The sequence below is a fragment of the Synchiropus splendidus genome, chromosome 1, assembly GCF_027744825.2.
Source record: "Synchiropus splendidus isolate RoL2022-P1 chromosome 1, RoL_Sspl_1.0, whole genome shotgun sequence".
NCBI lineage: Eukaryota > Metazoa > Chordata > Actinopteri > Syngnathiformes > Callionymidae > Synchiropus > Synchiropus splendidus.
In genome coordinates, this window is record NC_071334.1 from 50173426 (window position 1) to 50200739 (window position 27314).

The 27314-nt window shown below is 43.4% G+C and overlaps 1 protein-coding gene across 1 annotated transcript in view; it reads left to right on the forward strand.

The window, feature by feature from the left end:
- Positions 1 to 336: 336 nt before the first annotated feature.
- The window catches only part of LOC128769274 (collagen alpha-1(XXVIII) chain-like), a 34645-nt gene continuing 7667 nt past the window's right edge, over positions 337 to 27314 (forward strand). Inside the window, exons 1-28 of the mRNA XM_053882850.1 lie at positions 337 to 480; positions 571 to 724; positions 1782 to 2356; positions 8467 to 8487; positions 8569 to 8631; positions 10237 to 10290; positions 10361 to 10405; positions 10591 to 10617; positions 10824 to 10868; positions 11073 to 11117; positions 12897 to 12950; positions 13746 to 13814; positions 13933 to 14001; positions 14570 to 14638; positions 18103 to 18171; positions 19350 to 19418; positions 21262 to 21330; positions 21421 to 21489; positions 21567 to 21638; positions 22705 to 22773; positions 22852 to 22923; positions 23001 to 23069; positions 23449 to 23517; positions 23588 to 23656; positions 23719 to 23787; positions 24167 to 24235; positions 25932 to 26000; positions 26622 to 26690. Of these exons, the coding sequence (XP_053738825.1) occupies positions 577 to 724; positions 1782 to 2356; positions 8467 to 8487; positions 8569 to 8631; positions 10237 to 10290; positions 10361 to 10405; positions 10591 to 10617; positions 10824 to 10868; positions 11073 to 11117; positions 12897 to 12950; positions 13746 to 13814; positions 13933 to 14001; positions 14570 to 14638; positions 18103 to 18171; positions 19350 to 19418; positions 21262 to 21330; positions 21421 to 21489; positions 21567 to 21638; positions 22705 to 22773; positions 22852 to 22923; positions 23001 to 23069; positions 23449 to 23517; positions 23588 to 23656; positions 23719 to 23787; positions 24167 to 24235; positions 25932 to 26000; positions 26622 to 26690 (2256 nt within the window). The 5' untranslated portion in view covers positions 337 to 480; positions 571 to 576. The remainder of the gene's footprint in view (positions 481 to 570; positions 725 to 1781; positions 2357 to 8466; positions 8488 to 8568; positions 8632 to 10236; positions 10291 to 10360; positions 10406 to 10590; positions 10618 to 10823; positions 10869 to 11072; positions 11118 to 12896; positions 12951 to 13745; positions 13815 to 13932; positions 14002 to 14569; positions 14639 to 18102; positions 18172 to 19349; positions 19419 to 21261; positions 21331 to 21420; positions 21490 to 21566; positions 21639 to 22704; positions 22774 to 22851; positions 22924 to 23000; positions 23070 to 23448; positions 23518 to 23587; positions 23657 to 23718; positions 23788 to 24166; positions 24236 to 25931; positions 26001 to 26621; positions 26691 to 27314) is intronic.

The window sequence follows — 27314 nt, forward strand, 5'->3', positions numbered from 1 at the left end:
ATAGACCCAGAGTTGTTTAACTCTGCCGTCATGACAGACTAATTGATAATGTTCCCCGAGGCCCTTCTTTCTTTTAACACTTGCAAAGATGAATGGCTAATATGGGTCGTCCCAAAATGGGCCAGCGTTTCTCTGCTCTGACATGACTTCAGGATTGCGGAGCAGCTGCCTACCAACGAACCCTCCCACTTGAACTTCAAAAAAGGGGGCTGCACCATGCTTCACATTTCCCCCCAGATTGGCTCAAGTCTGGCTCTGTCGAGAGTCAGGACGCAGTTAAACATCTGGATGGTTGCTGATGCTCGATTCTCACCTACAGATGTCTCACCATAAGAGCAGGCGAGGAGAACTCTCAGATGAACGATAGGGACATGGAGGTGAACTGAATTTGAATGAAGAAGCTCCACTATTTTTTGCACTTTCCTATTGATTCCAACAGTGGAGAATTAACGCACTGATCCGATCGACGCCAGCAATACTGTGAGTTAACACTGACTTTTTAAAAGAAAATCTTAATCATGTTTGAACTTGTATCTCAGCTCCTGTTGACTCTTCATGTTGTCTCTGAAGGAGGTCATGGTCTCCTCGCTGCACTGGTTTCTGCTGCTCTGGGGGCTTCAGGGTCTTTGGGCACAAGACAACGATGAAGGCTTAAGAGACGTGGTGATGAACAAAAGGAGAGGCAAACTGTACACGGCAAACTCCGTTGTTCAAAGCAGCAAATGTAAGTGTCTTCAGCTTTCCATTGTCTGCACAGGCTCCTCTGCGTTTGCACTCCTGGGTGCAACTTGTGCAGGTGGCAGGTCTCATTCCCGACATCGCCGCAGAAATAGAGAAGTTACAGGGAAAACAGGAACCTGACACGGCAACATTGCTGGAGGATGAAGCGATGGTATCTATTGGCTTTTACTGCCATCCATCTCCTAAACTCCAAAAGCTCAGAATTCACTCTTATCTGAGAGGTTCTGCAGGCATGATGAATGAGGCTAAACCTCAGCTCGCTTTGCATCTCGACTGAGGAGCTATACTGAGAAAGTTGCTCCTCAGCAAAACTGACTCGCGAGGAACGGACTGTCCATCATTGTCGGCTCTGTCCCGCATCATTATTCTCCTCATTCTTAAGTAGCAGGTTTCCCTCTTTCTACCAAGCTGGCATGTCCTGTTCAAACCTTTAAAGTGAGCAAGTGAATCACAAAGTCATTTATTTTCCAATGAATATGGCTGCGTGCCTGAAGGCACTTAACACCAAGTAACCAGCTCACTCACACAGTCACACATTGATGGCAGTGTGCTCTCTTGCTCAGGTATATATATCGACACACACACTTTACACATTAGTTTGCTAACGTAGTAATGCTGCGCTCTAGTTACTGCGGACTTTGGCATTCCAAGCTCGGAAAGATCTGAGTTCAGTATGTGCGTTGTCCGAATATAAGCAACTTCTTGATAAATACACATAATGCTTACATCGATAAAAACCTGCAAATACAAATTTGTGCAATGTGTTTGTGCCCGTTGTTGTATTTGATTTAGCGTAAACTTCTACGTCCTGTTTACCTTCGGGAAGCCATCTTGGATTGTGAACTTGGAGCGGTGAGAATTCTCCCACCTTCCGACTTAGAAATCCAACTTCGGGTGCGGTCATTGTGGAGAGCTGAGAATTAGCCAGTTCCGAGCTAGCATGCATAGCCAATTCAACGAAACATGCGTGGCCAGGACTGAATACCTTTTCAGGAAGTAATAACTACAACATAGTCTAACATTTCTATCAATCCTTTTAGCTCTCATCAATGAGGACTGCAGTTTGGAGCTAGCGTTCCTGATCGACAGCTCCGAGAGCGCCAAAGACAACCATGCCCAGGAGAAACGCTTTGCGATGGAGGTAACTGATCGACTTGAGGGTGTTCGACTGGCGAGCGGCCGAGGCCTCAAGTCCCGCTCCGCCGTGCTTCAGTACAGCAGCCATGTCATCATAGAGCAGACCTTTAGCCAGTGGAAGGGTCCTCAGGAGTTCAAGGACAGAATCACCCCCATGGTGTACATCGGTCACGGCACCTACACCACTTACGCCATCACCAACCTCACCCGCATCTACCAGGAGGAGTCAGATCCCGGCAGCATCAAAGTGGCCATTCTGCTCTTCGACGGGATCTCACACCCGCGGAACCCGGATATATTTTCAGCGGTGGCGGACGCAAAGAACCAGGGCGTTCGATTCTTCACTATCGGCATCACACCTGAAGCCAGAGAGGCTGCTAATGTGGAAGAGCTGAGGAGGATCGCTAGCTTGCCAGCCACTCGGTACCTGCACAACCTGCAGGACAGAGGCATCGTGGACAAAGTCATCAATGAAATTGTGAGTAGAATCTGTTGCAGAGTCCTTCTCCAGTGCTGCAGTGGTACAGCAGTTCACTACAGATGGTACAACTGGCTCCCCCTAGTGGCTCCCCTAGTGCTAGAGCGCATCAAAAAAAATATACTAACAATGATACAAGGCATTAATAAACTAGTAAGTTTATTAGTCCCAACAGAGGACATTCCATTGCAGAAGAAATTCAGAGTGAGTTTGTTTAAGATGCTTTGCATATATTGGTTTATGAGATGCATCTGAGCCACAGGCACGGGGCATTTTCGTAGTCTTTGTCGCTCTTTCAAGCATTTCGAGTGTGAAACACCTCTGAACAGGGCTTAGCGGTGGTGAACAGATGATCTGTATTTTCCGATGCATTTATCTATTTATAATCTCTGGTGTCTTTCAACGTGATTTATTGAGATTCAACATCTGTTTGGATTATTCAGGGTGTAGCTCCAATATGAAATACTCGATGTAATTGTACAATAATTAACACATTGCTGGAATTGCTTGCTGAGCACTGATGCCTGTCACGCCTCCTGTGGTGCCACGATTGACACGTTTCACCCCCTGTCATCGGTGGCAAGGCGCAGTCAGGTGAAAGAGGGAATAACAACTGTGAAACACAAGTCAGTGTTGTATTTATAATGAAAATAACAAATAAAATAGCAAAATAAATAAATAATAAAAATTAAATTAAATTAAAAATGAATACTCAAAACATTTTTATTCATTAAAAATCTTGACTTTTCTACTGCATAGTTAAGAATCCAATCGAATCTAAATGCTGGCTCATAATGCACTGCAAATATTTCAGAATTGTTTTGGTGTTTTTTATTATTAAAACCTGCTTTTGGTTTCTCTGATGTGGTCAATAGTGTCATTTCCCTGTTCTCCATGAAGTGACAGTGGACTCTCTCTGTATGATTCTGGGTCTATCATGGGGTCTTGCTCAGAAGCCCTCCAAGAGTCTGTTGCATGGATGTCGTGTGAGTCGGCTGAGCCTTGTCAACTTTGGTCTTGGTCAGAACTTATTGACTCATTGATTTATCTTTGGCTGAAGATCTGGATGAAATATTAAACACGCCTGTCAGAGCTGAGGCTTCGTGAAACAGTGTCATGCTTTTCAGGGGCCACCAGATGTCGCTCTTGATTTAAAAATGATGTGAGGTTTCATTGAAATTGTTGTTCAAATCCAAAGATTTTACAGCAGAGAGCGCCGCCTAGTGGGCACTGAAAATAAGAACACTGTTTCATGAAGCCTGACGCTGTTCCGTTGCTAACAAACATCTTAATGTATGACAGATAAATGAGTGGTGCCTGAGCGCAGACATGTCTGACTGATAGAAGATTGAAAAAGCCATTACACAGACAGACTCCTCAATTCAGCCACTGACACTCGCCTGCACCGAATCTCCCGCACCACCCATTGCTCCTCATCATCTCTCTCGCTAGCAATTATGTTTGATCATAATTGTTCTTCTGTTTCTACGTGATTGAGGTGAGAACTCCCCTGCTGGCAATCAGGCGAGGCCAAAGACCAACCGCATGCTTTGTGTTTAAGGCTCTGGGGGTGGAAATGAGGCACAAGTGAAGGGGCGCTGCCCCCGATCACACACACGCCTCATGAGGCATTTAGAGGGTTCGGCTTTCATTCTTGGGCTACAATGAAGTATTCAAGAATGAATCTATTGATTTCACCACAACTATGGAATCTGAGGTGATAAGTATTCGACAAAGCAATCACATACATACAATATATACCATACAATATCAAATGTTACTCTGACTAAGAATTCAGGAATCAACTCAAATAAAACAAATGAATGACTCTCAATGGGGAGCAACATCAGGAATGAAGTGAAATGTATGTATTTGTTTTAAGGTGGAAACTAATGTGAATAAGCATGCTGTTTTTTGCTATAAATTGCATTTCATTTAAAATGCTTACAAAGTCAATGTCTCATTCTGACACGTGCCAGTACCGTCGGATATTTCTTCATTAACTTTCCCCCACTCAATTCTGAGCGAAAAACTCTGCACTGCAGCTTCCGTCTTGGGAAGCCTGAGTCAGAGTCGCCCCCTGCTGTGCAGCCTCGCACCTCGGCGCCTCAGACGATGTCCCTTTTTTACTTCTCAGCTGGCGGCGCTCTGCGCAGAATAGCAGGTTTGTGACCCACCACGAAGTATGGCTCAAGGAAGTCGTGCGACAACCGATTTACATCGGCTTGACCACCATATTTCTCTTTCACTTCTTAGCACTACGAGTCGTCGTCACCTCAGATATTAACTGATGACGGACCTCCACCACGGCTGTAACAGAATGTGTTGTTTCACAGCCAAAACTAAGTTATAGCAGAAACAAGCTGCACGCTGCACACAACACGTTGATCGTGATCAACGAATAGTCTGGTGATCTTCAGTAACTTGGGGAAAATCGGCGTCTTTCCTCTTCGCTGTCCACATGCAGACAGCTGCGAGATCACAGCAGTGAAAACAGTTACTATAGAGCACAGCACTTTTCATTTAGGCAAATCTGTCTGTCAATAAAATCAGATGTTTATATCCCTAATGCAGGTAACACGTGACTCATTAAACACCTGGACACTTTGTGAGTCCCAAACCGCTGCGCTGTGCTAACATTCCTTGCACCAGTCGCCCGCAGCTCCTGGCTGCACACCAAAGAGATTGCAAAGTTGTTTTTGAGCAATGTTGTAGCATGGTTGTTAGCATGGTTGTTAAGTTAGTTGCGGCTCACACCAGTGACCAGAAGTGTGACTCTGCGCTTCTTTTACTCAAAACCCATCATCCTTTCATTGCAAAGTAGTTAAAGTAGACGAACAAGCAGCACGATCGCTGTGAGAGAACAGCGAACAAAGTAACACTCTGGAACGGCTCCTCGCCACCTTTCAGCTTTGCCCGTTCTTCTGAACCAGAAGGACTAAAGAGCTCACAGCGCCACCCCTCGCCACAGAGGTGCATTACTCAGTTCTCCGACTATCTCTCCACTGCATGGAAACCGGAAGAACAAGACACAATCACAGTTCATCGTGTTGTTGCCTTAGTTGGGCTACTCTCTGCATGTTCGGTTCTCTACCGACTCACGGCATCATAGCATTCGCACCACATGACCCAAAATAAAATTTGGATTTTGTGCACTACTGAATTCATTATTTCTTTTACTGTTTTCAGCTGGAGAGAGCCACAAAAACATGTTGAACCTTGAGGTTGCCAAACGGATCTTGCTGAATATATATCACTTGCTCTAGTATCACACACTATGGTCTTTTGATTATGGAGCAACAAGACGAGTGAAAACCTGTCTGGACTGGAACAGATGGATGATGTGGAATACACTGCCTGAATTTCCTCTGCTCAGGTACCATTGGCTGACAGCGAAGAGGCAAAATTAACTGAAGATAAATAATAACTATTAGCTGTGCTGAATGGTCAGAAATGTCAGTTCAAAATATTCCATATAAACAGGATTTCAGCTCTTCTCTTATAAACCATGGCAGGCATCATAAATTCTAGTGCATGACGTTCAAGTGTGATTTCTTGTACTGACTGACTTGTAACAGTAATGTCTTACTGGAGTCTGCTGGAGAAGCAGCGGTCAAGAACTAATTCTGATGCCGGGCTCTTATCTATCCGAGCCCACATGACTTCATGCCATGGCCAGACTTTCACTCCTCATTGTTCTCCATGACATCAGTAGCAGCTGAGATCTTATCCAGTGAACTCTTTGAAAACTTTCCGAACAACGTCCCTCCGCCCTTTATCATCATCCGACTGAAGTGGAAACGTCCCTCGGCTGTTTAACTTGGCTGATCGATGCATGTAGTTTGTCTCGGCTCGTGGGAAGCATGTGGCAGTCTTTGAAGAACGAGCAAAGCGAGTGCGATAATCAGGTGTCTTGGCCAGAAATAAAGGATGTGTCATTGCAGAACTCCACGCAGCTGGTTTGCAATGGAGATCAGGGTTAATGAGGAGTTTGAGGAGCAGATGTTTGTTGGGCTTCAGCCGAATGCTTAATCAATTCCATAAATCTAGAAGAGCACCCACTTTGTTCCAGCACACTCGGCAGGTTTGCGCTCGGACAGAATAGAAATGTGTTCTTTATGATGGCAGTGATGGTTGGCTGTTGATCAGTTATCATCACCGTACCTGCTGAACCATGTTCACTCATTACAACTTCACACAGTAAAATGCCCTCACAGATGATTCTGAAACAAATTTTGTTCTTAACTTGAACCAAGTGTTTAGTATTTAGTAGCCTTTTAAGCACACGTAACCTTGTAAAAGGATTGTAAAGTGCATTTAACTGCCTCACAAAGTTCTTTATAACTTACATTGTTCAATATTAAGGAACTTTCAAGTATTATTCAAAGGCCCATTTATGGTCAATGTTATGTACAGATCCAGACGGAGCCTTCTCTCCGTGCTCTGCCTTCCTTTCCTCCGTATTCCTGCAAGTTTCCACAAAGCTTACAGATATGGACCAAAAGGATCAGTACAACTGGAAACCATGGGAGGCAGTGTTGCTGTTACTACTCGATACATAGCTCTAATGAGACTTGAAGAAGAGATAGCAATGGCGGAAATTCTCTGTCCTCCAGTCGTGTTATATTTACCTGCCTCACCAACCACCACCTCCTACAACGCTGCCTCCGTTTCCTCTTTTGCTCCAGAGCTACATGATCATTTCTCCTTCCACAGTCGCCATGTTGGCTTTGGAGTTTGTTGTTGTCATAACTTTTGACTGTGGGCTGCTCCCCCTGGGGGATACATTGGTGAACAGCAATACCAACGCAAAGAATGCATGGAAACATGGGACGGTAGCATCGTTTGAAAAGGACGAGTCAATTGCGTACGTAAAAGAAGCATAACTGCGCCTTAATACAACCAAACTTTACCACAGTGACAACCATGAGGTGTGTTCCTCTCAGTCCTTGCAAGAATGACTTTAATATTGGAAGTCACATATTCTATTCAAACTGTCCACAGAAATGACTTTCTGTCCAAAAACAAAAGCGGATGCATCTTATCCTTATCAGATATAGTTTAATCCATCCACCTTCTTCCATGTATCAGTGTTCATGGAGTAAATAATGGTATTAAGAGGACGTACAAGAATCGGATCTCCTGTGGAAATCCCTGATTCTTAACAGAGAAGAAGACTTCCTTCTACTCATGAACCTCCTCCAGCTCTTCTGAGGGATTGTGGACGTTAATGATGAGGTTTCATGAAACAGTGTCTTGATTTTCAGAAGCCACCAGATGGCACTGTCTCCTGTAAAACGTCTGGACTAAAAACAACTTCTTCCATGAAACCTTGCATCATTTCTAAACCAAATGTGCCATCTAGTGAGGGTGGAGAGAAATTCCAACCACAAAAACTGTGAACACTACTGGTGACAAAGGCCACCCCAAAGAATCACTAGACAATGCCAGTACATTCCTTTGGATTCCTCAAAAACCGTGATGACTGAGGGAACGGGGGATATGTAAACCAGTCAGTGTGTAGATAACATTGTAGAACAATGTGGGTGGAAATGAGCTGCTTGGTGGAGGTATGCGCTCTCTTGGACACTTTAGTTGGTGGATATGTACAAACTTTAGCCATTTACACTCAAATTAATTCTCTGAAGAAGAAATGTTGGATGGTTTGATCTTGTTTGAAGGACTTTCTTGTGAACTTCACGTCTTCACTTTATATATGATGTGACGTGTACTGCTATTTTCAGTGCACAGTCATGTACAATCACAAACAAATGTGAGGTATTCATGAATGATTGTTCAACCAGACCACCTGTCGCTACCTGAATGACTCCTGAATATGTCGCTTGGCAATAAACCCCCTGCTAGCTTTCAGATTGCAGGAGCCATCTCTTGAGAAGAAGATGAAAATTGTGATTTGTACCTGTATTTGAAACTGTCATTGACATTGCGGTGTTTTTTTTTTATTTTTTTTTTATATCATTTCAAAAAGTCAGTTTGAGGTTCCACTATCTTTAACACGCTTGAACCCTCCACGTAGATGGTTTATTAAGACCAGCTGTTGTGAGTGGGATCAAACATATGGAATCAAATGTTCTTCTGTTCCTCCACAGACAACACTGGTGGATGAAGGGGTGAGTCCTGCAGTCTGTGGTCTTCAAGCACACGTCTTGGTTTGAGCTGCATCTTTGACTGCTTCCTGTCTGCGTTTGAAGTGTCCACTGGCCCAGAGCAAGTGTGCGTGTGAGAGGGGGGAGAAGGGACTGGCTGGCCCCCCCGTGAGTAACCCAAGCTGTGTTTGTGTGTAAAATTGAAATGTGTTTATGAGTATTTCAGTCTCTCTGTTGATGCTTCCAGGATACATAATGGCAGGGTATTTGCGGCTCTGAAAGTCTGCTTCCCTGCAGCGATGGATCAGGACAGATACTTCACATTCTTTTCATGGCAGATTGAGAACAGGCCTAAACACATATTTACATGGACATTCAGAGTAAATCGTGTCTGCTGATAGATTTCCAACCATTTAGAATTTCTGACATCAAAAAGATAAGAGGTGATGTGGGCTTCTTTAATCGCTTGCCAGCAGCTAAAGCGCAGGGATGTACGCGCTCTCCCTATATGAGAAGGTCAGACCACCGCAAATGGTTGTGTTTTTGGTGGCGAGAAGAGAGAAATTAGCCCATTAAACATGACGCTACAAACAAAGACTGCTTTACATCACGGCGACGGGCAATTACGTGCCGAAGGGAAGGGAAATTTGCAGCGCTTCAAACACTTGGAAGATAAGAACATGCACAGTCAAGAACACACACGCATGGAAATTGAAGACTTCACTTCAAGTCATCAGATACAATGCTCCCACACATGCAATTTCAAGTCCCCTCTGACTCATTAGATGATACACTCACTGACCTCTAGCCTGCTACGTTCACAGCTTTGCAGAGGCTGAGCGCAGCAAACATTCATAATGCATTCTACATAGATGGATCAAACGATAAAGAGAGAATTCAAATCTGCAACAACGCAGTGTTGAAAAGCTCTGCGAACCAAACATGTCCAGAGAGTGTGACTGAGATGGGGCTGGTTTACCATGAGTATGTATAGTTTTCAGCAGGGTATGCGCAGCATTTGACAGGTTTCAATAGCTGGAATTGAACATCTGGAATTGTTTTAAAGCCTGTAAATTTCGTGGTGTTAATTGAGAGTGGGTGTGATATTAGGGAGCTCAAGAGAAATCCTCATCCAATTGAATTCATTCTTTAAAGCAGCTTCATAATTTCATAATACCCTTTCCTCTTTGTCATAAAGACAGATCATTACTGGAGCTAGTGATTTAAAATCCGTCATTAATACTTTTTTAAAAAGTAAGTGACCCAAATTTTCTTTTTTATGTGGTCAAAAATCGAACAAAATTATTGTCTCTCTTCAGGCAAAAACGGTTCTCTCCATGTTCACATGTTACGTTAAAGAGTTGTTGACACAATATTGACGTGCGATTTCTTTTGCAGTATACTAATTTGTGATGGGGTGATGAAGCTTCAGGAAAAAGCATATAAGGGTATAAACTATGCATAAAAAGTCTATTTTGAGCCTTGGAACGCATTCTTTCTTTTTCCATTCATTGTAATGGGAAAAATCGATTCAGATTTTGAACAAATCACTTCTCGAACGGCCGTCTGGAACGGATTGTGGTCGACAACCGAGGTTAGCTTGTATGTTCATTCTGTAAAGCTGCCAGTTTATTAGGTATTAAACATCCAAATTCACAAATAAAGGTCTCAAAATTTGCACGTGTTATGTCATGTATGTATGTGTTTATTTCACATCTGTCATCATTTTCTTTGTCAAACCAGCATGTGTGATTTGCTTGCCTCTCCTTGCAGGGTAAGAAGGGACGTCCAGGGGATGATGGAAATCCCGGACCAAAGGGGCAAAAGGTGCTGCCAAGATCACACGCTGTGACTCAGATGTATAATTTTGTTGAACTGAACTGTGTTTGTCCCTCAGGGGGAAGGTGGTCTAAATGGTCTTCCGGGACGAGAAGGAGTAGAAGTGAGCTCACCATCCCGAATCCCTTTGTAAAAGTCATATGTCAAATTTACAAGAGCTGCGTCAAAGCAGCAATTATTTTCATCAGGAATGATGCGATTAGATTGCGACATGTCTGCATCTGTGGTCTGTGTGCCGGGGCTGCGCTCATTACTCTGCCACTAAGCTCTACTCTTTTGTACGCACAGGGCAAGCCGGGATACAAAGGAGAAAAGGTAACTGACGAAAAAACTACAGAAGAATGCACATGATATGTAAAGTAAAGTTAAATAAAATATCCACCAGTAAAAGCAGGTAATATCAGCATTAGAAAACTCTGTAAAACTCTATGATATCAAAGAAAACATAATCAAAATACCACTCTCCCTATCACGATACTGTTGTTCATGTACAATGGGTTATATATAATGTCCGTTCCCAGGGGGAGAGAGGAGAGTGCGGCACACCGGGAGTTAAAGGTGAAAAAGTAAGTTGCTCTTGTTTGCTGTCAACACTACACATCGGTATTATCCAGAACCTTGCAATTCCACTGCTAATATTTCAGTCACATTCACGGCTGTAAGATGAGCTACGTGCTTCTAAGTGTCTCCTCTAAAACCTCTTGAATATAAAAGTATGTGGGAACAGTGGGACTTATGAGGCACTTGTTAATCATCTCTTGCTTTTCAAGGGTTCTCCTGGTGACATTGGACCCAGAGGAAACCGTGGGCCTCAGGTGAACTCAGTATTTCCTCCTCCATCTGTGAAACAAGTCAAAGTCAGCTGCAGGAAAACTTTCCGTTGCCATTTAAGGATGCTATTCTTGTCAAATTGAATTCACTCAGGCTGATGTGATGCTGTTCGGTGGATATGATTTGAGTCCATAATGTGTTTTCCTGCATTTATTGCTGCAATAATTTTACAGACATATGCAATTTATATTTTCAGTTTGTCTCTTCTGAGTGTCTGTATGAGTTAATTGGTTTAGTCGATTCATTTTCTATTGCAAGATTAGTTTGCATGTTCATCACATCATTTCTTTAAATTATACAACAATTCTATTTATAGGGGCAACAGAGCTCAGATGGTAGAGTGGTCAGCCCGAGACTGAGTGGTGGCTGCTTCGATCCCTGCTCCTGACGTGTTTGTGTTTTTGTGTCTCTGAGCAAGGCACTTAACCCTGGTTCAGATGGAGCGCTGCGTTGCAGCCTGCTGCCGTCAGTGGGTGGATGGGTGACTTAGTGTAAAGCCCTTGTTGTTATACGTATGGAAGGCGCTATATAAGTGCCACTGACCATTTTAAGTATAAGAATCTAATTACAAATCTCTCTGGGAGAGGTGTTTTAACCTTCAACTCAACTTCATCATGGTCCTGACTCATCTGAGTCATAAAAACTTTCTTACAGTAAGTGAAATTACTTTTTTGATCTATAAAAATCGAGTTATAGACTTTCATCGGCGTATAAACATGCTACATGCTTCTACTTCTTACATGCTCCGCCCTAAAACGGAGTTTGCTATTGGTTTAAAACCTAAGTGAAGGCTTCAGCTGGGACACAGAACTTTGCTCGATCACCATGAGGAACCCATCCCACCTGACCTCACCGCACTGCAGACCATGTATTGCCAGTGACTGAATCCTCGACCACGAGACATCGATCATGTAACGTTGTGCAATTGTAGCAGTGGACGACCTCAACGCAGCCTGATCTTATCGACACATGTACTCACAGGGCTTGGATCTATAGCAAAAAGAGCACGGTGAACGGTGTCAAGGCATTACGAGGCAAAGTTGAGACTTGTGGCAAACTTCACTACACTTCCCCAAAAGCCCCCCTCAAAAAAACAGCACATTCAGGCCGACTGAATCTGAAAAACTAACAAGGTCTATAAATAGAGGCACAGCACACATAGAGGAAGAGGAGTTGTCTTTCAGGTTTCACCAGGGGTCACTTTGGTCTGTCCAGTGGTCACAGCACCATGTGTTTTCCATTTTTGGAATTTGGTCAATTAAATGGCCAGTGTTTAAATAGATTTTTTTTGTTCTCCAATATATTAATCTTTGGATCCATTTAAAGTTTTAAAGCACTTTTAAACTGCTCATCAAGTGTATATAACTGCTGCATTTGGTTGACAGAAAGATGGACTACATTCCACTGAAATATGTTTATTTTTCACCGGCCCTGAATTATAATGAATAACAAGTTGGGGCAGAAACATGCTCGGAAGGGCCGAGCCTTTTCAATGAGAAAAACAGGGCCGAAAAAAAAAAGGTGGCTGTGTTAGATCAGAAGATTGACAGACAGATATCCAGTTTTTCAAAGTGTGAATTGCTTTTCCCAAACTCTTCAAAGCGTTCTTCTGGCCAACCTTGACCTGAAAACATGCAGCGCTCAGATGACACAATTATTCAGGGGAGGAATGTGCATCTGAATAGGGCAATTCAACAAAGAATTTGGTCCAGAGGAGTGATGAACAAACTGTCCTGACACTAAAGGCCTTTTAACTCGTGCAGGGTTTACCTGGTCCAGTTGGCGATGTCGGACCTGAAGGAATGATGGGGAAAAAGGTGAGTACTGGCGAAGCCAACAACAAAGACAATGACTCTAAAATTCTGTGGAAGAAAATCAACGTTCTTCTCCTTCAAATATTTCCTTTTATGTCCATGACTTCCAGCAGGCCTGATTAAATGTGACCCACCATCCCAAAGCCAGATGCAGGGGTTTTCATGGAATTAAATTCATATGCTGACTTTTTATCTGCTTTTTATCAAGACTGTTTTTTTCCCACATGAAAGTGCCCGTGATTCACGCGGCCCCAGCAAAGTGAACAGAAACGTGGTGAGGTTTGAGTCCTCCGAACAACATTTAAGTTTTCATTTGATCATGCTAACCCACAGATCGTTGTCTTTTACAAGAGCATTACCCTTTATTGTTGGTTTGTTACTGTCTGTCACCACCCTCCTCTTGTTTTTGCCAGATCCGCAAAACGTTCCCTCCCTAATTGTTTTTGAAGAATGTTCACGTTGATTGTCTGGCTGTCATCGTACATCACATGAGCAGCGTCTAGGTTTAAGCATTGTTGTAACTTGCCCGACAGTTCAGGGGAAAGGGGGAAAATACAAGTGCAGGTATGCACCCACTTAGGTCTCCACGCCCTCATCACGCCTCCCACAAGACAGGGGCAGAGATTTATGGCCTTTGAGGTGATTCTTACCCAGAAAGTATAGAGTGGAGAAGGTCAGGGAAGTCAAGGCCGCCTGCTTTGGACAAGTCACTATTAGCAGTGAAGACAACACCTTCGCTTGTCAGTAAACTGAGGAGTGGTAGAGGGTCCAGACTCAAATGAAGCTTTCTGTTTATAGGGAGAACGGGGACCTCCTGGGCCACCTGGAATTCAAGGGGAATCAGGGATTGGCATTCCGGGACCCAAGGTGAAGTCCTCCACCCTATTGTTTAGGAAAATTAAATTAAGAGTGGCGCATTTTTCCAGCTGTGGCTCATCCTGTTTGTGCTTTGTTATCATTCCTCTCCTCTTCCTTCTACACTCAGGGGGATGTTGGCTTCCAGGGGCAACCAGGCCCTCCAGGTCCCCTCGGAATTGGTGAACCAGGGCCACCGGTATTGTTGTGCTGCCATTCATTCTCACTTCCTGCTCACCGTGATACTCCCAGAGACTCAATAATCATGCTTTTCGCAATGAGATTTGGTTACAAGACTTTATTATTATCATCACCTTTTTAACCCCTTTGATAACGTCCTAAATGTGGCAGGGGGTTTTCAAACTGTAGTACAAGTCACTGCATATAAAGGCTCTTGCCTCGTCTTGTTTGCAAAACACTATAAAAGTGAATAAAAGAAAATGTTTCATGACATCTTGAAGGCAGCACGTAACCTTGGTTAGTGACAAATCTGGGCACTTCTTTGGAGCCTATTCTGCAGTGACGGGTGGATGAGGCATCATGAAACAGTACAGCATGGTTGATGAAACAGTGTCCTAATTTTCAGAAGCCACTAGATGTCGCTATCGGTTTAAAAATGATGTAAGTTGTCCAAAACATTTTTACCTCTGAAAATTAGGACACTGTTTCACGAAACCCCGTCAACCCTTCAATTGTTTTCTGGGAAATGTTGCAGGTTTAATGACATTTTTAGAGGTGAGAAATTAATTGTTTTTTTTATTTAATAGGGGCCTCAAGGGCCACAAGGAGTCCAGGGAGAAAGAGGGCCAACTGGTGAAGGACTTCCTGGACCAAAGGTAGGTTAAAACATGACAGACAAATCACACGTCAGATCGCAATGACCTAATGTTGGAATTGAAAATCAAGTCGATACGAACAAAATGCCAAGCTGACTGTAAAGCTCACCCTAGAACTTTTTTTCCATCGAAAGATGGATTGTTATCACAGGCTTATTCAACTTCAGATTTTATCCCATTGACTCATGTTTTAGTCGTGTCTCTTTATCTCGGGAGAACTCAGCCCGGACATGGAACACGGGGGTTGGGGGCGTCTCCCCGACAGTCTCCGGCAAAACTCTGCCCGTCGAGGCTTCAGACTCCGCACAGATGAGCCGTACCTGCATCCTCATGAACAGCACGTGTGTGCTGCCTCCCTAACATATGTACATGCATACTTCAGGCCTGTCTGGCTCCAGCAGACGTCAGATTAGGCCACGTCTCCAGCCAGCCCAGATCATTACGCCGGCCCGGTCTGTTACTTGCACATCACGTTTGCTGGGTGTGAACCCACATGCATCTGTGTCAGCGCTGCGTCAATAGCAGGTGTTGTCGAATGAGTGCCAGTTGAGCTCACAGAGATGACAGGAAGATTATACCTCATGTCATCCTCATGGACTCAATTTTGCCCACAAACTTAAACACCACAAAACTCTCTCTGGTCGCCATTAAGATTGTGTTTTCAGAAAGATTCTTGGGTCCGACGTATGCGTCGCCATCTTTGAGCAGCTGTACCTGAATCTGTAATTCTGTAATACACATATTATTTAGCACAATATATTCATGAAAATCTGGTTATCATTTCTTAATGGCAGGGGCTTCAGTTTGCTTTGAGAAGTGGGGACAAACACTAGTAGCAAAATTGGCTTTTGAGAAGTGGGGATGGGGGTGGCTTTCTCCTTAGATTCGGCTACTATCTGCGACACAGGCTTATTACAAGTTGAACTGATTTACTTCTGTAAATATTTATCCTTTCACATGAATCCCTCTTTCATAACACTTGCTTTTTGTCCAATTCAGGCCACCATACATCAAGCTACTTGCGCTACCTCCTTGAGGTGTTCAGGCTGAAATGAAGGAATAGTGATTCTTTTTCACATAACCGTCCGCGGTCCGTTTGTCAAATACAAATGGAATATAATTAAACTTAAGCTATTTGCGTCTAATAATAAAAGAGGAATAAGATTTTACATTTATTCACATCACTCTTTCAAAACATGAGGTTTCATGGTTGCACCTCTTTGACTGCATGAATCCATATTACACAGTGCCAATCTGTTGCAGTCTGCGCAATTGAAAGGGTCCAGCATCGAGGATGGAAACAAACTCGGAACGCGCATCACCACGATGTATTGGGCACCCAAGGCTGGCAGGATTTGTGACCCTTAGTCCCTTATGTTCTGTCTGATTTTCAGACTGAATGGTGTTACAAATTATTATTTTGATAAAAATTACAGCTGTACGGACTTGTAGTATCTTTGAGTTGCGTGACAAAATGGTTCTTTATTTCCTTCAATTTGGGCCGATGACTTGCTGTCACTTTACTCGTGTTTATTTGCTTTTAAATGTTGCTGTTTTATTTACTGTGTGTAGAGAACAGAAATACTTTCATACTGCTACTGCTGAAGGACCATAAATGACATAATTATAAATAAATATATACATCTATAAATACTTAAACATATAAATAAATAATCAACGTGAAAACAAATGTAACAGTGACTAGATAAATAAATATCTTATTTTAATTTTGTCAAAGAATGGTGCCATTTCAGTGTCTTTTATGTCATTTCAGTCATTTATGGTCTTTCATACCAACTTCTACTTCATACTTTTAAACACAATTGAAATGGTATTCAAACTCTTGTCTACCTTCTATCAACGTTCAATCATCATTGCAACCAAATGATAATGGAAGCTGCAGATTACGACGTGACATTATTTAGGTCATAATGTCATGGTCATAAGTTCCACCTCCACAATTTATCAGTTGCCCTGATGTGAAGATGCTGACAGCAGGTTTCCACCTGAGAGCAGACGGCGGTGCATCTAGCAGCCACAGTGATGGGCCCCTGGGTGTTTAGGTTTTTTTCTTTCCTCAACAGAAGACTTGTCCACGGAATCACAGATGGCGTTCTTGTTACACCATTCAACACATGACGTGTCTGGACAAGCTGCGGATTCGCAGGCGCTCTGGAGCAGAATTACCTTTTTTCCCACATCATTAACGCCTCATTCAGAGTGCCAGAATTCATAGCTGGCCTCATAATATATGCACATTTCCATCAAGCCTGCACGTGAATTCAGAGCACCGTGCTCATCAACACGCTCCCTGGCCTGTCTGATGGCGTCTGCTGTCCATACTGTAGGCCAGAGGTGGGCAATTAAATGTCCTAGAGGGCCACATGAAAAACTGTAATTGTTGTAAGGGGCCATCATCAAAAGAAAGACAGCGATGACTGCAAAACATGACGGAAAATATCTAAAATATATACCTAAGTAACAAGGACAAATTGAACCTCAGAAGATGAAATGTATGTTAGGATATTAAGAAGTGTAAATATGCCATGAAACCTATTGAAATATTTCATTTTATATGCATTTGAATATAAATCAACTATCGACCAGATGTCGAAGATAAAAAGGCAATTTATTTCAAAATATATTTTCACTATTGCTGCAATGTATTTTGAGGCACAAGAAAAATGGCCATTGAAAAGAAGCAAATTTTAGTCGTAAAACAAGAACATGCTATATTTACTGCTGATGTGGTGGTGACTAAAATAGAGAACAAAAAAGGTCTAAAAAATTAGGACATATTCATTATAGTTTTAGTCTGACGTCAAACGGGCCACCAAAATACAGGCATTGGGCCGAATATGGCCCGCGGGCCTCACTCTGCCCAGGTCGGTAGACGAAACAGAGATGGGGAAATATGACTAGCGCACAGTCATGGAGGCTGACAAGCTTCCATTGTACATGCTGTCATCTTGGATTTCGAGTCTAATCTTTCACAGCCTTGTCAAGCCATTAATATCATTCCAGACACAAGATTCCTGCCACACATCACACCAGATTCAGAACAAAACATACCACAACCTCAAACTGCCGCAACAATCCAAATGGTTAATGACTCAGTAGCTTGAACAAAAAAAAAAAATCTCTTGAATTCAGACACCAGAAGTTCCAGTCCTGGTCATCTGCGCCTGCTCAGTGGATACAGATGGAGCTGCAGACTGTCTCAGATTCACTGAAATGAAGCCCCCCAGTTGTCTCAGTCAAATGTCTTTGTGTGGTGTCAAGCTGGGGACCTGAGGGACACGAATCTCTCGAGATCAGCTTATAACTGAATCCATCTGCCCAGCAGGGAGTGATGAAACAGACATTATGCTATAGGAGACAGAATGTTTTGCCGCTCCAGCACTATCTAGACGTAATTGCCTTGAAAGAATAGAATGGCACATCTTTTCTGTCTGTGATCGCAGGGAGAGAGAGGCTTGGAGGGACCACGGGGGCCCAGAGGACAGCCGGGGGTTGGACTCAAAGGAGCCAAGGTATGGTATAGAATGGTTCTAAATTAAAATCCAGACTGAAAAGACATGGAGGACGTTGGATAGTAAAAGCCATGTGTGAAAGAGGCCAAAGGTGAACAGTGAAAGCACTGATGGTGGAGCTGAATTGAAAACTGTATTCGGAACTGTGTGAGGAAGCGACTGGGAGCGTGACCCGACTGTGAATCCCAGAGTGAAGTGTGGTGACTGACCATCAGCGCATTCATACTGTCTTTATATTGTAATTTATTTTTTGTTTTTGAGACTAACTTACAAGTTTCTGGTCAGTGTTTGTCCTAAAGGAAAAAACTTTATTATACTAGTTTGCGTATCTTCCATACAAATCTTTTACATGCTTTGCCTCAGCTTCATAACAACAGTACTCTTTCTCCCTTCACATTTTGGAGCAAATTTGTTTGCTTTTGTATTTAGTTTTTGGCCAACTTCTAAAAGACGTCACTTTAGCTGTGTTAGCTCTGCAGTGCAGAGGGTCTTTGGTGTTGTGGTTCCGACATGGATCACTCCATCTTTCTGTTGTGAAGGTGTGTGGTCACATCAGAGGCGCATCAGGATTATTAACAAGTCAAAGTTGTGTGTTTAACTTCTTCGCTGCTAGTGTGCCGGGCGAGAAGCCCTGCTGCGAGTGACGGGCGAATCAACGCATCAGCATAGATCTGTAGTGTAGAGAAAGAATGTGATTGACTCCATGTCTCTTGACTATAGTAGACCATCAGCAGATTGTAGTTGTTCATGATTTAAAGCCATCATATCGCCCACATCTGTCTCTGGACATATGAGGTGAGACTGGATCACTGCTGGCAGCAACACCTGACACTCTCTCACGCACCAGTGACCAGTGTCTTGGTTGGCAAAACACTGGTCTAATGCAACATTGCATATGATTATTTGTTTCTTTTAAATTTAAATGATTTGTTGCAAAACCTTGGCAGAGCTCATGAGAATCTTTTCTCTGCAGCAAGGAATGCATGTGAAACGCATCAAAGTCCGACACATGTTCCTGCACATATAAAGTACAGTAATTGTGGAGCATAAAGCAAATGAACTGTGAATGTTCTGGATGTTTTCCACACACCATAAATCATGTCAGCCTTCAAGCGCATCGCTCTGCGTCCTCTGCGTTCTGTTATTATATTCATTCACCTGCTCATCTGATCATGTAGGGGGATTTCGGCCCACCCGGCCCTCCAGGGCCCATCGGCCTACCAGGTGTTGGAATACAGGGCGACAAGGCAAGTACAGCGCCGTATCCTAGGAACTGATTTTCATACCTGCCAATCACATTTTTGCACCTCGGTGGTCTTGTTGGAAAAAGAAAAGTCTTTTAAAGACATGTAGTGTCATGTGTTAGCATTAGCATTTCAGGTCGCAAACTTGGAACACAATGAGACGTGGAGATGCGCTTTGATTATGGGTGTGGCTGTGATGTCAGTTATGTTTATTAATGTTTATTTAAAAAAAAAAAAAAAAGAAAACTTGAAAGAAATTCTTTTGGCAACCAGGAGCAAATAGTAACCTCATGAAACATTCCAAAAGACAAAGCAAGGTGCACGATACTGATGAAATAAAACATAGATTTAATATTGAAAAATAACAATGAGATAACAAATTCAATCCAAAATGATTTGATGGCAGAAAATGGATACTGTGTGACCTTGTGGTTGTGTTTTGCTCTGCGAAAAGAATGAGAACAATTTTTAACCAACCTCATGGGTTATTTTTAAAAATTCTTCATTGGACATAAAGCCTTAAAAACTCAAGCTTCAAACGTATTTTCCAAAAACCATGGTAGGAAAGACCACTTGAATCACTGAGGAAAAGAAACGTCCCATCAGAGACTCGGGGGGTCTTCGTGTTCGAGCTGAAAAAAAGCTAACAGCGGGGCTGCGTCAGACTTTCCGACACAGACCCAGAAGTACCTCAACTGGAACTACTCGGCATTGAAGACAGGCTTGCCGAAATTAATTGAGCAGAGTAAAAAACAAATGAAGGACGAGATGCTAAGGTAGTTTTTATTTTGAGAATTTTAGTAACGTCCCATATAATGACATATAAGGTAGTGTTTTGTAGGTTCAAAAATGTATGATCTCCAGTTGTCTGTGGTCAGAGCCACAGCAGGTCCTCAGAACAACAACCCATGCACAGGTTTGTCGTCGAAATGAAGCATTACCATCCCATGAGTTCCTGACAACAAGGAGCTAACATTTACGTTCTTCGTAAACCTTGAAATTTCCACAACAGATCAGTGTCTCTGGCAATCCTTATTATCTACTGAGTAACGGTGTTTGTTCCTGGTGAATGTTCCATTCCTGGACTCATTACTAACCATTGTCCCGAACGACCAATTAGAGTAAGGGGCTGTCGCCTGGTGTCGTTGCTCTGAGGAGCAGCCGTTTATGTTGTTTTAGTTTAGGGGTTTTTCTCTGTGCACATACATATTTGCTACTGTGCTCGCCATCTGAACTGTTCCACCCACCAGAGAGTGTGACCACATGCAAATGTGACTAAAAAGCAGGACACAACATGTTACACTACCTTCTAATAAAGACGGTGAATCTAGGTGAAACATCATCCAGGCCTGCTCTTAGTCACACTGTGGGAAACTACAAAAGCTACTTGACAAATCTGAAATGGAGTCCCTAAAGTTAAACTAATCTTGAATTACTTCAAATTCATAAACGTATAAATGGCAATATGTAAATCCTCAATTACTCTGCTTCACTTTTGTCTTTACTGTGCTACCAATACTGTAAAGTAGTGATGGGTAGAGGTTTCACGACACAGTGTCCTGACTGTCAGAGGCCACCAGAGGGCGCTGCCTGCTGTAAAATCTTTGTACTCGAACATCTAATGCAATGAAACCTCACATCCTTTCTAAAACAAGAGCGCCATCTAGCGGCCTCTGAAATTTAGGACAATGTTTCATCAACCCTGCCACACTGTTTCATCTACCCATCACTACCGTTAAACATTATCACCACCTACCATTTCACCAACTCTTATTGTTTTTGCTTTGAAGGCATCAATTTATTGTCTGCTCCATTTTTCGTGACCCCAGTATCTCATTTTTGTTAGGGTGTGGAAGGGCCGAGGGGCCCACCCGGTGCTAGAGGCCAACCAGGAGAAGGACTCCCAGGACCAAAGGTATTGAGATGCACATGCCGGGTGACAGTTGATTCTCCAAAAGCTACATGTGCAAAAATGCTGTTTACCATTGTCTTTGTCCTCACACAGGGAGACCAGGGTTTGCCGGGTGAGTCTGGCAGTCCAGGAGAGAGAGGCATCGGGGAACCAGGAGAGAAGGTGTGTGCAAACACGTTATTACTGATGAATTAAAGCTCAAGAGTGTCCTGTAACTGATGCATGAATATCTTTCCCAGGGGGAGGTTGGATCCCCCGGCCTGTCTGGATTACCAGGCCTGCCAGGGGAGGATGGAGCACCAGGACAGAAGGTAGTGTTTTTGTTTGCTTCTTCAATTGAACACCACAATCAAAGCAGGCAATACATGGGTTGAAGTGGCAAAATAAAATACTTTTGCTGGTTTTTTCGTCCCTATAAATGGCCATTGAGCACCGACCTCCGCATCCCCAGTCCTTCCATAATTGCGTGAACCGGAGAATCAGCCACAGCTCAAACGCTTGCCCTCAGCCCCACACGTTTGACTTGGTACCAGGGTGCAAGCTTGATGGAGCTGCTGCACCTCCATAGACACTTTGAATCGGAGCGAGGGGTGTCGGAGGCTGAGGATGGAGCCAATTTGCCACTCTTCAACAGGGTGATATCGGATAGATAATAGAAATCCGCTTCAGAGCTCAGGTGATTTATTCGATTTTTTTTTGCTCTTGCTCCCACCTCCTTGACATGAAAACCTGGCCAACTCATCCGTGCCTCGGACCACCATTGCTTGTTATTGCGACCACTTCAGGCACATTGTTTGGTACTATTTGAGAAGGACTGTCCTAAACCAACAAACACAGCACTGTTGAGACAATATAATGCACATTTGGGTCTATCGATTTGATGGGGTTCAATGTACCATAATTTCCGCACGATACAGCGCACCAGGAATATTAGCCGTACCCACTAAATTTAAGAAGGAAAATAGATCTTGATCATACATAAGCCGCAGTGGTCTATAATCCGCCGATGCAGCGGTGCTGTCTGAGCTAAAGTTAAAAAACGCTTTTCAAAAGTAGTTTTGAAAATGGCCTCCAGTATCGAGACTGACTCATGAAACAAACTGGGCAATGTTCTGAACTTGAATCATCAACACCTCACATCATTTATTCACATTAAAGCGCTCAAAATGCGTTGTTTTCACCCACGTGCCTCAAGTTCCGATGCCACAGCCGGACCTCCAGGAGACTGGCTCTATTGCCAGAACTGGGGACACACGGAGGCTCGCACCCACAGAACGTGTTGCTTTATCACAAGGATAGAAGAAATGAGTTCATTTCATTGTCATGACTCAGCGTAACATGATCATATCTAAACAGCTAAAATGGTTCCATCCATAGGGGGAGCCTGGAGCTGTTGGACTCAGAGGGCCGGAGGGCGCCCCTGGAATTGGCACGCAGGGTGAGAAGGTAAATAAGAAACTAACATATGTACTTACCAATTAAAAAAAATAAACTATCCGCGCTGACTTTCATCTCCTCTTCAAGGGCGACCAAGGACAAAGAGGTATTAGAGGTTTGTCAGGCCCGCCTGGCATTGCAGGACCATCAGGGCCAAAGGTGGGAAGCAAACAAGGCAGTGTAGTTTATAGTCGATAAGTACAGTCCATAATTACATTGTGAAATCTGAACATCAGGGGGAACCGGGAACTCAGGGACGCAGCGGTCCGCAAGGCCCACCAGGACGCTCGATATCTGGACCCAAGGTATCCATTTTTCTTACATGAGTGCAATTAAAACTACTGTTTCTAATGCTTCAGGCATTTTCAGAATCATGACTATGTTGGCTAGCTACAGAGAGCACTCAGCAGGGAGGCTGTGGTGGCCTTGAGAGGACAGAAGCTGAAGGACAAGCCCGTGTCAGCCTCTTGTCACGACTGCAGTTGGAATAAAAGCATCAATGTCATGCATCTGCATATCTCTTTTTAATGAAATAACAGTCAACTCGGCGTCCCACAATGACCGGTTTTGTCCTGGGAAGTCCAGATTTTCGATGAGTCTTTGAGCTGTCTCTGACATTGTCTCTGCGACACATGGTCAGGCGATTTAAAATTTCTGTTTTATCCAATTGTGGTGTGCTTCTAGGGTGATCCAGGTCCAAGTGGTCCTCCAGGTCCTATTGGGGAGACTGGCTATGGGCTCCCAGGTCCAAAGGTGTGGTAGCCGTATGAGAGAAGTTTGTACGTTTTGTACGAAACAATTTGTTTGACGTTCCTCACTGCAGGGGGATCGAGGAGATCCGGGCCCTAATGGCCCATATGGTCCAAAAGGAGAAGGCTATCCAGGCCCGATGGTGAGCGGCTGAAAATATAAGAAAAAAAGCTTACTTTTTAAATGCGTATATTCTGTCTGCAGGGTCCTCCTGGTCTACCAGGACTTCCGGGAGAACCTGGTCCAGAGGGAGTGGGGATCCCTGGACCAAAGGTGAGGCTCGCAGAGAAAAATGTCAATCAATATTTAGCATTTAAAAATCGGTTTCTCTTGCGCTTAAAAATGCCCAATTTTGTGTAATGACATGGAAGGAAAGTGTGTCGAACATGTTTTGCTCGAAGGCTCTCAAAGTAATAGACTAGCTGTCAATCACAGTTACAAGCCTGCTTTTTCTGCCAATTAAATAAATAATTAAACTCCACTCCCTGCTCTGCACAGCAACCCTGCTCCTCTCTTTCTGAGTTATTTCCCAAGTGAAACAAAACACAGGTTGGCCACAGATGTTTTGACCTCGTAACACCAGCAGCTTCAGTGTCAAGTTCAAGAGGTCCTCTTGTTGATCGTAAACGGACTTCTGTTGACTTCCTAACAGGGGGATATGGGGTTCCGAGGAATGCCAGGTTTACCAGGACCTCCAGGTGAAGGCATTCAAGGACCACCGGTACATTTTTAATTTTACAGTTGCAGCACTTTCCCTGCTCGCTCATGTGAACCCCTCTTCAACTGAATCATTTGGCAGGAAAAATGAAAAAAAAAAATGGGCTCAAAAGTATTCAATAACTAGATGTTGTAACTACAGTATAAACTACTATGTGAAGGCTGGGTGTCATGCCCGCAGCTATGTGTGTGTCGTTTCCCCTCAATATCTCAAAAGCAAGAGCCGATACAGCAAAAATAAGCAAATCGTGAAAACACTGAGGCTTTCTTCCCTAACTTACCCACTTTCCATGTTTCTACAGTAAATGGTCTCTGCTCAGGATGGCGAGTTGAGAATGAGTAACTTTTCTGTTTTCTCCAGCGGAGCAGCTCCTCCTTTACAATGAGAGTCAATGAAGCAGAAACCTGGATTTGGCTGCGAGTCTCGTGCAAACTCCAAATGTGCCACAGCTTTTCTGAGCACAGTCATACGAGAGAGGACAAGCACAAAACTGGAGAAAATAGTTTTACTGTGACTCACCGTTGGCTCGCAGCAGTCAAATGAAAACTATTTTTTGGCTCAGATTTTCTGCTCTCTTCCACTCAAGACAGCTTGATGACACAGTTTTTTGCCCAAATATTGTGTTGCTTGAGGCTCATTTCATGAAAAACTACACAAGCTGACACAGATTTTTGATTTCAGGGCAACTGTGGAGGGGTGTGGCTACATTTTAAGCTTTTAATGGTGTTTCTCTGTGATAGCGTGGAGGAGCTGTAAGCCGTTGATCAAGTATCAAAATTCCAAAGCTGTTAGGACAAAACCTGGACTATCTTGGGAATTCTGGGTCATAGGTCATAGCAAGTGATTCCCAACCGAGCCACACATTTTAATGTTAGAATTGTGTAGATGCAGCCAGAACTTGTGGGAGGAGTAGCGATCCAGAGTTTTTTACAAAGTGGCGCGGTGAAGAACAATAGCGAGAAGCAACTGGTCTGCATTGCACTCAATGACATCCAGATTGACTGTGTGCTTCACAGCTGCCAGTCAATTGAGCGCAGAAATAGGGCAGGTCATGTTGGCCGACAGATCAATACCTGGGAAAGAATGTCTGTGTCACATGGCGTGAGTACACTGGGATAAGATCTTTGTTAGGATTACTCGATTCTTGTTTCCTAATTGATCGACTGACATTAGAAAACAGACGTTTCTCCTCTCGCCCCACATGCAGCTTCTGGAAAAGCAGCTCTGTTATCCTGACTGAAATCACCACGTCAGTAGACACAAAATCCATAGGCAAGTGTTCAGCGAAAGCAGTTCATAAATGCAGCTTAAATGAGTCTCCCTGTTTGCACCGGAGGATTCTGCCTTGCTAAAATCTCATCCACCAAACAAGTACGATGAATCTGCACCTAGTTAAGCGACAAAAAAAGAATGTGGTTTTTGACAAACAAACATCAAATAAGGAATAGAACTTAGGATGCTCTCTGAGTAAACAGAAAGGGTCTAAGAAGAGCTAAATTGCCTATATACTATTGCATTGTCGAGGAAAAAAAAATATATATGCAGTATATATATGTATATATACAGTATATGGCAGCAAAAAGTCCTTCAAATATATTCAAGAGAATAGTCAATGTAGAAGGCAAAATATAAATAAAACATAGGTCACTTCTCTTGCTGTAATACTATGTATTGTTTCTTCATTATTCCTGTCCTGCAGGGTAACCCGGGTCGGCCCGGACCATTGGGGCCACCAGGCCCACCAGGTCAAGGAATCCAAGGTCCAAAGGTATTTGCTGTCTAATTCAGTGGTTATTATATTGTCATATTTATGCTGATGAGTGCTCCAAACTTTCATGACTGCTACTTGGCTTATAAAAAAATCTGTAAAAAAGCACCACACACGCTGCACACACGCGCGTGTTATGTTTTTATGTTTTGTAGGGACATTTCATTGTCATATCCCTTCCCCCAGCCTCTCTCCCTAAACCTAAGCATCCAAAACAAATGGCTGACCTTAACCAGGGTGTAAACCAAACTTAAAGTCAACAATAATGTGCCAGTTTAATCCTCAAATTGAGGCTTAACCTTGTGGGGTCCAGACATATGTCCCTACAATGGTGTACGGTCCTCATTAGGATAGTGTTTAGTCAAGATGTAGCATAAACAAGCCCACTCACACACACACTTGAAGACAGTGGCATCGCACCCCTCAGCAGCGGGATGTTTCCATTATGTGCTCACAGTCAGGTAAGGTTACTTGTGCACTCAAAAGCAAAAAGTGTTTCATCAGTAGTATTTGATCAAAGACACGGGTCGGACTCTCTGGGTGCTTTGAAACTCGAGCACCTGTGCCATGAAATACATGTATTTATTCTCCTGCTCACTCTTATCAATTCTGTACATCCAGGGAGAACAGGGGGCTCCAGGCGTGGTTGGTCCACGGGGTTTCCCTGGTGAAGGAGTCCCTGGATCTAAGGTGCGTTGCCTTGTTTCTGAATGCCCTTAGACAACTGGGTTGTGTCTGTCGGCATGAAAACCATAAGACGTAGTTGGCTTTTCAGGAACTGATCAGATTGAGACACGGGACAGTGCATTGTATTTGGTTCCATCTGGATCCAGGAAACCTTTGAAGGATTTGTGGCTGACTTTCAGAAACAAGCAAAGTGAAATGAGTTTTTAACCTCGGACTCATACAAATCCAGTAGCGCTTTGTCACAGAGACTGGCACCAGATCTGGTTTCAGCCCTGAGCGTGGCTGACTCTGCACTTGCTAGTTCACACACTGCAACACTGTAATAGAAAATGCTACTTAACAAGGCAAACGCATGTTTGTGAGGAGCTTTGTTTTGTTTTAGACCTTGTTGTTGTATGTTTTTCATATACTTAATTCGGATTGTCGCCCTTCTGTGATGGTAGTTTTATCTCCATTAAAGAGCTCAGGGCACCGTTTTTGCCTGTGTATTCCCGGCACTTTCCACCACTGTTGATGTATTCCTGAGCTGTGGCAGGAAGCTGTCAGCTCACCCTCGGTTTGTTTGACATCATTGATCAGTTTTGACAGTGGAACCTGTTTTCAAAATCTGTGATATTGAGTCCTGGC